We start from the raw sequence: 12,238 nt of genomic DNA, 5'->3' as shown, positions 1-12,238 counted from the left end.
CTTAACCCATGGCGTACCACCAGGTCTTAGCAGAGATAGGTGGATGAGATATATGTGGGGCCACATGCTTGGTTAAGGGCACATGCTCTTCACTTTAGTCAGGATGACCACAGGACAGTGAGTGGCAGGACAGATTTTTTTATGGGGGGTCACCTACTGTTTAAAATTACGTTCTCTTGTCTGTTTTGGAGGGTCATTGTAAGGATTATTGATAATGCTCTTTGGGTATAAATAAAATATTACATCTTGCATCTGTTTGACCTTAGTGAAAAAGACCATCTGGGAATACATTAATACATTATGATACCCTGGCCCCTGCCAGACCTGAGAGAATTAAGAATGTCTCCTTTAGGTAAATGGCTTGATCATCTTCAAGGTTAGAGGCACTGCTGTCAGAAAATTCACGGAGGCTAGACTTTAAAATGGGGCCGAAACTCTGCTTTCCCAACTACTGTTTTCACACACCTAGTGACTAATCTTAAATTCTTTTGTTATGGGTTTGTTCAAGCTTTCTACTTCATTCTGAGTAAGTTTAGGTAGGTCATATTTTTCTAGAAATGTATCCATCTCTTCTAGGTTTTCAGACTTGTTGGAGTACAGCTCTTCATAGTATTCTGTTATTATCCTTTTGATTTCATTTGGTTCTGTTGTGACATTGCCCATGTGGTTTCTAATGTGAGTTATTTGCATCCTCTCCCTCTTTTCTTTTGTTAGTTTTGCCAGTTGTTTGTCAATTTTATTAATCCCTTCAAAGCACCAGCTTCTTGTCCTGTTGATTCTTTCTGTTGTTTTTCGATTTTCCATCTCCTTTATTTCTGCTTTTATATTTATTACTTCCTTTCTTTTGGTGACTATAGGTTCCCTCTGCTGGTCTGCTTCCAATTGTTGGAGATACTGCATTAATGTGTTAATTTTGGTTCTTTCCTCTTTTTGAATGTGCTCATTTATCGCAATAAATTGTCTTCTCAGCACTGCTTTTCCCGTGTCCCAAAGATTTTGGTATGTTGTGTTTTCATTCTCTTTTGTTTCTAGGAACTTTGTGAATTCACGTTTAATTTCTTCTTTTACCCAGTCACTTTTCAAGCAGGGTGTTGTTCAGTTTGCATGTATTCAACTTTATTTCTTTGGTCTTCTTATTGTTAATTTCTAGTTTTATAGCATTATGATTTGAGAAGATGCTCTGTAGAATTTTGATGTTTGTAAATTTATGGAGGCTTGCTTTGTGACCTAACACATGGTCAATTCTGGAAAATGATCCATGCATACTGGAGAAGAATGTATATTGTGCTGTTGTTGGATTGAATGCTCTGTATATATCTGTGAGGTCGAGTTGGTTGATTGTGTTGTTTAGTTCCTCTCTAACTTTGTCGAGTGTTTCTGGTTGGTCTGTCCCTTTTCGAAAGTGGCATATTAAAATCACCCACTATAATTATAGATTTATCTATTTCTTTCTTCAATTCCACTAAGGTTTGCTTCATGTATCTTGGTGCTGTTTCATTAAGAGCGTATTATGTCGTCTTGCTCAATTGACCCTTTGATCATGAGATGGTGTCTTTCTTTATCTCTTATGCTGGTTTTTATCTTGAAGTTGGAGATTAGTATTGCCACTCCTGCTTGTTTATTGTTGCAGTTAACTTGGTAAATTTTTTTCCATCCTTTAACTTTTGGTCTGTTTTTGTCTTTGTGTGTAAGGTGTGTCTCTTGCAGGCAGCATATTGAAGGGTCTTGTTTTCCCACTCTCTGTCTCTTCACTGGTGCATTCAACCCACTGACGTTCATATGGTATGAGTTAATTGACTATATGACATTCTATAGGTATGAGTTAATTCCTGCCATTATGTTACTTTTTTGGTAGTGCTGTTCATTCTTTTGTTCTGCATGCCTTCTTGTGTTGGGTTTGTGTTTTTTTGTGCTATTTCTTGTCGGTTTGTACTTAGTTTTCATGTTTGTTTGTTCTACTTGCAAGTTCATTATCATGGTAAGTTGTGAAGTATTTACATTCTTTGGTGTTACCTTATAGTCTACTAACTTTTCTCTCCCTTTAAGAGAATCCATTATATCCTGTAATTTGCCTGGCATCCTCACCTCCTGTATCTCTGCCGCTACATTTGTCCCTTCTTTGACAATTGATATAATTTTGATCTTCGGTTGACCTCCCAGCTCCTTTGAGTTCGTTGTTGTAGTCTTGTTCTGTTCTGGACTCTGCTTCCGTTGACTGAGTTCCAGGTGGTGTTGCCATGCCTGTCAGTCTCTGGTTGTTGTCTGTTCCTGTTGGTTTTCAGTCCACAGAACTTGCTTCAGGATGTTTTAGTGCTGGGTTGGTTGTGATAAAATCTCTCAGGTTCTGTTTATTGTGGATTGTCTTGATTGCCCCATCATATTTGATTGATAATTTTGCTGGATAGACAATTCTTGGTTGGCGGTTTTTTTTCTTGTAGGATTTTGTATATGTCTCCCCATTGCCTTCTTGCCTGTATGATTTGTTCTGAATAGTCAGAGTTTAATCTGATCTGCTTGCCTTTATAAGTGACATTTCTCTTCTCCCTGGCTGCTTTTAGTATTTTCTCCTTGTCTTTGATTTTGAAGAGCTTGATTATTATATGCCTTGGTGACTTTCTTTTGGGGTCTATCCTTCCTGGGGTATGTTCAGCTTATTGCATGTTTATATTCTCATCTTTCAAGATGTTAGGGAGATTTTCTTCCAAAAGCTCTTCAGCTATCTTTTCTGTGGACTTCTCTGATTCTTCCTGTTCCGGAATGCCAATAATTCTTAAGTTGTTCCTCTTCATGTTATCCAGCATGAATTGTAGGCTCTCTTCAGATTTTTTTATCCTTTTTTCCTCTTGCTCTTCTATCTTAGCATTGTTAAGGGATTTGTCTTCCAACTCGCTAGTTCTGGATTCCATCTCTTCTGTTCTACTCCATTCCCCTTTCAGTGTATTGTCCATTTCTGATATCTCATTATTAATCATCTGGACCTCTTTTTGCAGGTTTTGAATTGTTTCCAATGTTGTATCAATCCTATATTTGATTGCTCTTGTAGTACTTTCCTGACTTCTTCCTTGTTTTCCTCCACCCCTTTTTGGAGCATTTGAATTTGTATCCATATCATTCTTCAGAATTCTTTCTCAGGCATATCAAAAACCTGCTCTTCCTCTTCTAGAAAGCCCTTTTCTGTCTCTAGCTCATTTGTCTCAGCTACTCTCTTCTGTTTTTGGACATGTTTCGATATCGTTTGTTGTTTTTTATTCGTCATTTCTCATAGTTATGTTTTTTTTATTTAAAAGCTTAATTGGATGTTTGTTGTTTGTTATTAAGCCTACTGGGAGTCTCCTGGTGAATATGATCAGGAGATAGGCTTCCCTTTTCACATGTAATGCTTAGCAGGTGTTGTTGGCTCTTGTCTCAGTGGTAGAATATTGTGGGGTATGCTTATAGCTTGGCTATATGACCACGATTGCTGTCTCTTCTTGGGTAACGTAGGGAGAAAAGACTCCACCTCCAGGAAAGATGTGTGATCAAAAGGACCAAAAACAGAAGTAATATAAATGCAGAGACAAATACCACCACTTTGGAGCAGAAATGAAGCTATGGTCAACTGTCCCGAGCTACACAGTGTGTGTGTGCAAGGTAGAAGCCTCCAGCAATGGGTGAGGGTGTCCACTCACTCAGGCCCCTCCTCTAGTCACTACAGTAGAGGTGCGCAGGTAGATACTGAGAAGTTAATGGGAGGAAGATAGTCCACTATTTTTGTCTCTGTAGGTCAGTTAGGTGTCGGTGTGTGCACAGTGCAAATCTCGAGATGGTTGAGTCCTTTTATGTTGGGGTTTTACAGATTGTATTATAAGGGTCCTGCACATGGAGTCCAAGTAGCGCAGCAGCCACGAATGGGGCTGTGAACCACAAGGTCAGCAGCTTGAAACCACTACCCGCTCTGCGGGAGAAAGCCTAGGCGCTCCGCTCCTGCAAAGATCCACAGCCCCGGAAACCCTGCACAGGGTTGCCTGGAGTCGGAACCAACTCCAAGGCACGCAGCCATCAATAGTCCAGCTCAAATCAATCTTAGGCCTATGTCTGCATGGCTGATGTCATCAGTGGCCGCAAAGCTCCCTCTCTCTGAGGGGGAACTGCAGAGTCAGGGCTGATTTTGGGGGGTGCACATTCACCCATCTGATGGCGTCCTGGCTGAGTGAAGAAGGCGCTCCAGGGAAGATGCAGGAGAAATGTGTAGACTCTCCCGCGCCTCTTTATGCAAGTGTCTCTGTGCCGCTTTTAGAGCACGTTCACTGAACAGGAATGGCTGTAGCCCCGCCCTCTAAACTCTGACAGAGCAGGGTAGCCACAGAGGGAGTCCCGTCTTCCGATTCCTAACTCGCAGTATTTTCCTTAATATTGTAATCTTCTCACTTGCGAGTGCGGGAAACTGACATCCTGGACCTTATGGTAGATCCGGAGCTCTGGAGTTGTTCTGTGAGCGCTTCTTGCATGAGCTCTCAGTCCCTCTCAAGCATGGAGATTTCCCTACCTGACTTTCTCCACTGCCGCCAAAACCAGAAGTCTAATTTTAAGTTCTCATGTAACTGCTTTGATTTTCTCTTCTTAGCGTCTTAAGATCCAATCTTGTTTTTGTTGGTGTTAAGTTCTGTCAAGTTGATTCTGCCTCATAGTATACAGGGTTTCCAAGGTGCAGCTGGTGAGCTTCAACCGCTGACCTTGTGGTTCAAACCGACCTCGCAGTCCCACGCACTAACCCACAGCACCACACCAGGACTCCAGCTAATGTGACGTATGGGTATTTAAAGAACAGGTGGCGCACCAGTCAAGCACTTAGCTGCTAATTGAAAGATGGATGATTCGAGCCCACTCAGTGTCACCGAGGGAGAAAAATGTGGTGATCTGCTTCCACAAAGATGATAGTGTATTAAAATGCTGTGGAGCTGTTCTACTGTGTTATGTGGGGTTGCTCTGAGTCAGGACCCACTCAGCGACAGGAAAAACTGCTATCCGTGTGTCCTGAAACCTGGGTGTGTTGTACCTCTGTTGACATTCAGCATGAAGTGTTTTCCAGTTTTCTGTGTGGTAGGTAGTTTAAAGTGTGTTGTTTCAAGTGTAACTATTTGGGTGTTTTTCCCCACTGGAAGCAGTGCTGATTTTTAATTGATTTCGGTTGGTATTAGAGAGCATACTGTGTGTTTTCAGTTGTGGAATGTACAGAGAACTGCTTTGTGACCCAGCATATGAGCTGTTAGTGAACTGCCTTGCATACCTGTCAGGACCCTGTGTCTGCTGGTGTGTGTTCAGCTTCTCTTACACCAGTTAGGTCAGTGTGGTCCACAGTGTAGCTCAGGTCATCTGTGTTGGTACTGCCAATGTTTATCATCGCCATTTTTGTTTTAATGATAATAAATACATAGGTAACAAGACATTGGACATTTCACTTACTCTTCATATGCGACATGTGCGTCATGTCCAACCATTACCCTTAACCACTTCCAGATTTTTCCATGACATTTGATCAATTCCTGAGTGTGGGTTGTTCTTCTACGTGATTGTGGAATTGTCTGTATCCTCTTTAATTTCGTCAGGCTTCACTTCCTGTATTTTGAAGCTCTGTTAGGTGTATACTGTTTGCAATTGTGTGTCTTCCTGGTAAGGTGACCTTTTTAGCAATAAAAGGCTGCTCCCTTTTATCTTTGGTAATATTGTTGTGTTGAAACCTTTTTGGTCATGTATTAAAATAGTCACTTTGTCCTTATGCGTGATGTTGTTGTTCGTTGGTATTGTTGAGTTAGTACAATAGAGCAAAGCCCTGCCAGATCCTGTGCCAGCCTCATAATTGTTACTTTTGAGCCCCTTGGTGCTGTCACTGTGTCAGTTTATCTCTTTGTGGGGGGCTTTCCTCTTTTTCTCTTACCCTCCATTTTACCAAACACGATGACCTTCTCCAGGGACTGGTCCCTCCTGATACCATGTCCAAAGTATAAGATATGAAAGCTCACCATCCTGTCTTCTAAGGAGCATTCTAGCTGTACTTCTTCCAAGACAGATTTGTTTGTTCTTCTGGCAGTCCATGGGACTTTTAATATTCTTCTCCATCACCATAACTCAAATGCATCTATTCTTCTCCAGTCTTCCTTATTTAATTCTTCTCCAGTCTTCCTTCCAACTTTCATATGCATATTGTTGTTGTTAAGTGCCATCAAGTCAAATCCCACTCATAGTGACCCTGTATAGGGTTTCTAAAGTGTGACTGGTGAGTTTAAACCACCAACCTTGCAGTTAGCAGTCCAGTGTGTATCCTACAACACCATACCATGACTCTTCACATGCATGTGATGTGATTGAAAATACCATGTATCATCTTAGTCCTCAAAATGACATTTTTGCCCTTAAATGCTTTAAAGAAGTTCTTTGCCACGGGTTTGACCAACGCAATAATACATCGTTTGATTTCTTGACTGCTGCTTCCATGAGGGTTGATTGTGGATCCAAACAAAGTGAAGTCTTTGACAACTTCAGACTTTTCTCCGTGATGTTATTTATTGGTCCATTTATGAGTATTTTTGTTTTCTTCCCATTGAGGTACAATCCGTATTGATCTTCATCAGTGAGTATTTTAAGTCCTCTTTACTTCCAACAAGCAACGTTGTATCATTTGCATATTGCAGGTTGTTAATAAGTCTTCCTCCAATCCTGATGCAGCGTTCTTCTGTTCTTCTTCATATAATCCAGCTTCTTGGATTGTTTGCGCAGTATACAGATTGAAGGAGTTTGGTGAAAGGATACCACCCTGACACACACCTGTCCTGATTTTAAACCATTCCATATCCCTTTGTTCAGTTCTAATGACTCCATCTTGGTCGCTGAGTATAGTTAAGTGTTCTGCAACCATCATTTGTCATGATCCACATAGTCAGAAGCCTTTGTGCTTTCTCAGTAGAGCACAAGTAAAACCATCTTTCTGGTATTTTTTGTTTTTAGTCAAGATCCATCTGATGTCAGTAATGATATCTGTAGTTCCGTGTTCTCTTTTGAATCCGGTTTGAATCTCTGGTAATTCCCTGTTGTTGTACTTTTGCAACCATTTTTTAATTATCTCTAACAAAATTTTACTCGTGTGTGGTATTGATATTGTTCAATGATTTCTGCATTCCGATGGGTCACCTCTCTTTGAAATAGACACAGATGTGGATCTCTTCCAATTGGTTGGCCAGGTAGCTGTCTTCAAGATTTCTTGATATGCACAAGTAAGTGCCTTCAATATGGCATCCATTTGTTGAAAGATTTCAATTTGTATTCCATTAATTTCTGGAACCTTGTTTTTTGTCAGTGCCTTCAGTGAACCATGGTCTTCTTCCTTCAGTACCATTGGTTCTTGATCACAGCTCTATCTTTTGAAATGGTTGAACATTGACCGTTTCATTTTGGTTGAGTGGCTCTGTGTATTACCTCAGTGCCATCAGTTATCTATTCTGACTATAAAAGGGCCCCACGTAAATAATCACTCAGTAAATAGTTATTAGGAATCCTGGCATGTTGCTGTAGGATAAACAGTGGACTATTAACTGTGAGGTCAGCATTTCAAATCCACCAACTTTGTCTTGGATTCAGAATTGGTATGAGTCGGAATCCACTCAGTGGCACTTAACAACAATTGTTGTTGTTGCTAAGTGCCGTCAAGTCGGTTCTGACCCATAGTGACCCTGTATAGGGTTTCTGAGGAGCAGCTGGTAAGCTTGAACTGCTGACTACAAACAACAACAATAAGCCTCTTGAAATGATTGAAATCCACCAATTCTTGTTGGTACAGTGATTCTGTGTGTTCTTTTCTAGTCTTCTTTTGTTTTTTGTTTTTTTATAAAGAACCCAAAGTTCAGTTTTATTCAGAGCAAAGAAAAAACAACACTTTTGGTCACACTAGAAGAAATTCAGCTGTAAGTTTTGGAAACTACACAGGTAATGAGGACAGTACTCTGCTAACTCCATGGGTTTGCTGCTGCATTTGTCTGCTGTTTGTCTAATATTAACAGTTAAAAGCAGAGCAGTGCAACTTGCATTTGAAATCATACCTTAACAGTGTTTACAGCGTCAGGCACAACTTCTCACTTGGCTTCACACCATTGGTTCTCTGCACACCTGGGCTTCCTCCTCTTCAATAAGTCATTTTTGATGTTGAAAGTCTTGCAAATCTTCTTAGGCGTTTTCTCCATGACCATGTTAGCAACAGTCTTTCATGTAACATCAAGCAAAACATTGATGTCTAAGTAGTGTAGAGCCAGAGTAAATTCAAAAATTGTTCCCTGGTCAACTTTCAGAAGTTCTTTTCCCAAACAGAGGGGTAGTCTCTTTTCTTTGTTTTCATCATCCTCAGGAGGCAGAGGCTCACTCTTGTGGGTGTACTATGATATGGGTAGTCTCTTTTCTTTGTTTTCATCATCCTCAGGAGGAAGGGGCTCACTCTTGTGGTGGGTGTACTATGAAATGACTTTTATGATATTGCCGCATTAGCATTTGATAGAGGAACTGGGCCATCATCTCCATCTTCATCCATTCCCACATCTTCCAACATGGTCTTGGTAGTCTAATGCATTGGCAGTTTGCACATCAACATCAAATCTCTTTTTTTAACTTAGGGTTTTTTTGCTTTTTGAAGTTTTTATTGTGAATTGAGTAATACTTTACATGGGAGAACATCGGTTTTACACTCATTGTTTCATTGCCATGATTGCAGTCTCCTCCGTGCATCACCATTCAACTGTATTTTCTTCTGTTTTCCTTTTAGATGTACACAAAAACACTCAAGAATATATAATCATTTAAACAACCAAAGGGCACATTCTGCAAGCCTGCCTCCTGGCCACCAGCACACAGCCATTATTTCTGCAAATGTTTTTTCTGCCCTGTCCTCTTTCTCTCTTCTTTTTGAAGCTTTTATTACGCTTACGTTACACTTGCTAATGTTGTGTCACAGTCCCTGAGGCTCCATTTTCTTTCCTCTTTTTTTTTATATTGGTCAGTTTCTGCTGATGTGCCATGAAATTCACTTACTCTTTTCTCTGTTGTCGCCATTCTGCTGTTTAGTTAACCTGGTCAAGTTTACACTGTTAGTTAACCCAGTAAAATTAACCCAATATATATTACACTTTTCAACTGCATGTTTTTTATAATTTCGGTTTCTCAGCTGTAACCTGTCTTTTCTTTCATTGTTAGTGTATTTTCCTTCATTTCGTCATTTGAATCATCTTGGGATTGGCTCCATTAACTGTCTTTTCCCTTGATGGTCTTCCTGTGTACTGTCAAGTTGATACTAATTAATAGCATCCCTATATGACAGAGCAGAGCTGCTCCGTGGGACGTTCCTTAGCTGTAGACTTTATGAGACCCGATCACTAGGCCTTTTCTCCTGTCAAGTCACTGGGAGGTTTGAACCGTGGACCTCCAGTTAATATCCAAGCAGTTAACCATTCTTCCCTGCTATAGTTGCTAAGTACTGTCGAGTCGATTCCGACTCATAGGAACCCTGTATAGGGTTTCCGAGGAGCAGCTGGTGGGTTTGAACCGCTGACTTTGTGGTTCAGTGCATCACCCTGCAGTGCCACACCAGGACTCCATTCTTTCGCTTGATACCCAAATCAAACCCACTGTTGTCTAGTCAATTCCGACTCATGGGACAGAGTAGAACTGCCCCATATGGTTTCCGAGGCTGTAAATCTGTATGAGAGCAGACGACCAGAGTTTTCTCCCCTGGAGCAGTTGGTAGATTCAAACTGCTGCCCTTTTGCTTCGCAGCCAGACTTTAACTGCTGTGCCACCAGAGCTCCTTTCTTCCTCAGTCAGGGCCCACGTTTTTCTGGTTCTTTTATGTTGACTGATTTAGAATTACTCGTATGCATTATGAAAGGCGTGCTGCAGTAACAAGACTGGATTCTCCTCCCAAGAGTGTTGATGTTCTGTTTGAGTTGGCCATAAACTTAGGTTTGCACTGCACCCTGTCTCTCCTGCAGTGGGCAGAAGTTCAGATCTCAGTTTAGTTCTTTTAGCCTTAACTGCAAGTCAGCCTGAGAGTGGGACTAGAATGGAATTCAGGACTCCCATCTGGGCCTCTCTCCTTTCTGATGTCCATTCACTTTTCCACAGTAGGAACTGTCCAGGCATTCCTTTCTCTGGCCTCAGACCTAAGACCAGGAAAATGGTGCCTGTCCTATTGGGGTTGTAACTGCTGTCTTCTCTCAGATTCTAGCCACCAGGGCAGAAAACTTTCCTTGTGCTGATCTCTTTGGCCAAGTCCCAGTTCTTCTCCAACATCTCCCTGCTTACTCTGGTTCACTTCCCGAACCTTCAGTTAGCTGCTTTCATGTTTTGTCCAGAGAGTGACGGTGTTACCTGCAGGAGAGTTGGTCTGTGGGGAGTCCACCATATTGTACTGAGAGCACATCTCCAGGGCTTGATTTAGACACGTTCTCTCCCCGCAGCCTGGCCCTGGCTGTGTTCCTGCTTGTCAGGAGATGTGTGTGCATGAATGAATGAAGGGTGGAGCAAATGAGCCACTTTTGATTCTCTCCTCTCTCCTTCCACTCAGCTCGACCCCTTTGAGTCCAGTGATCCTTTCTCATCCTCCAGCATCTCCTCAAAAGGATCAGGTGAGAAGGATGTATATTTTCTTTCTGATTCTTCCATGGACAGTGAAGGACACCCCCCCACCCCCACCCCCAGTTAGCGCTTTCCTTTCCCAAACTGGTGTTCAGTGCTCATATCATTCTTTAGTCAGTAACCCCCAGGCTGAGCAGGGAGGGTATCCGGCAGTAGGGATTCAATCCTAGCCCTGACGTTGTTAGCTCTTCTCTAGAAATCACTGGCTTGTGTCTTAAGTTTTTTTCCTAAAAGAATCTAAGTTTGATTAAGGGTGCTGATTTGGGTGCTGGGTACTGTGTGAAGGAGCCTCATCTTACAAGATAAGACTTATTAGAAGGGGGGTCATGTGAGTGGGAGCTGCCTGGCCCAGCAGGCTCTCTGATTGGAGCTGGCTGTCTTGGCCAGAAAGCATCTCATGGAGATAGGTGGACCATGGGCAGGGACAGAGCAAGGCCCTTGGTGAGAAGCCCCATGGGGTGAGATTGTTGTCAAGGAGCTCCATGGGCGGAGCCTTGTTGAGACCATTCACTCACACACATCACTGGCACGTCCGATCTGAACAGCCTCAGAGCAGTGGGCTGGTCCTAGGGGGTGTCGTCCCCGAGACTGTGTCCTGTCGAAGACCTGTAACTCTGACTTTCTTTGTGCCACTTGCAGATCCCTTTGGAACCTTAGACCCCTTCGGCAGTGGGTCCTTCAATAGTGCTGAGGGCTTTGCTGACTTCAGCCAGATGTCCAAGGTAAAGTCCTTGTGGCACCCCATGCCTCTTGTCACTGTGTGGGTTGCCTGGTGCCACTGACTGTCACTTATGTACCTATGTCCTGCATGTACCTCCTTCATCTTGTGACTTGACAGAGAGGAGCAGGCCTTGGGGATCTGTTTCCCTTCCTCCGAGGGGAAGGGCTGGAGCCAGAATTCCGTTCTGGGTGAAGGCACCATGGCTCCCCCTGAAGCTCTTGGAGGTACCTGGTGGGCTTTGACATGAGCAGTGCAGCTGAGACATTGGTGTCCGAACTCAGGCCGTGTGACTGAGGATGGTGAGGTGTGAGGTGGCAGTAGGCCTGACAGGGTGTGGAGAGAGGACTGAAGGATGGCGGAGTGTGCTATTCCCATGGGATCTGAAGTTATAGGATCTGCGTGGTCTGACCCCAACAGGCTGTCTCATTACTCAAGGAGTCAGAGAGCAGGAAGCCCGTCAGTAGGTGCTGTTCAACATGGACAAATTCAGACCAGAAGGAGCCCATGATTAATGAGGCAAATTCCAGAGGACACTGCTAGGAAGTGAGGAATGGGGTGTGCATGGAGGCTCAGCTGCCTGTTAGGGTGCCTTTCTTGCAGTGTGACTTTCGTGTCCCTGCGCCCTGGGCCAGGTCCTGGGCTCTCCACTTGCCTCCTCGTACAGGCCCTTCTCATCCAGCCCCTGGTAGGTACGGGTGGTCCGTGTAATTGAGGGGCCTCTGACTTCTGTCCTGCAGACCTGCACCTTGCTTTGTTGTTTAGTGCCATCGAGCTGGTTCCAACTTGTAGCGACCCTGGATAGGGTTCCCGAGGAGTGGCCCGGTACATACCCTGCAGCCTCACACCTGGCTTCTTGTTGTTGTTAAG

General features: G+C 43.0%; 1 protein-coding gene across 1 annotated transcript in view; it reads left to right on the top strand.

Moving 5' to 3' along the window:
• The window catches only part of EPS15L1 (epidermal growth factor receptor pathway substrate 15-like 1), an 84,302-nt gene that overhangs the window by 56,819 nt on the left and 15,245 nt on the right, over positions 1–12,238 (top strand). Inside the window, exons 19-20 of the mRNA XM_006877109.1 lie at positions 10,580–10,640; positions 11,290–11,372. Coding sequence (XP_006877171.1) covers positions 10,580–10,640; positions 11,290–11,372 — 144 coding nt within the window. The remainder of the gene's footprint in view (positions 1–10,579; positions 10,641–11,289; positions 11,373–12,238) is intronic.

Source organism: Chrysochloris asiatica, unplaced genomic scaffold, assembly GCF_000296735.1.
Source record: "Chrysochloris asiatica unplaced genomic scaffold, ChrAsi1.0 scaffold00442, whole genome shotgun sequence".
Lineage (NCBI taxonomy): Eukaryota > Metazoa > Chordata > Mammalia > Afrosoricida > Chrysochloridae > Chrysochloris > Chrysochloris asiatica.
The sequence above is the reverse complement of the archived record's forward strand: the minus strand, read 5'-3'. Positions and strand labels throughout refer to the sequence as shown.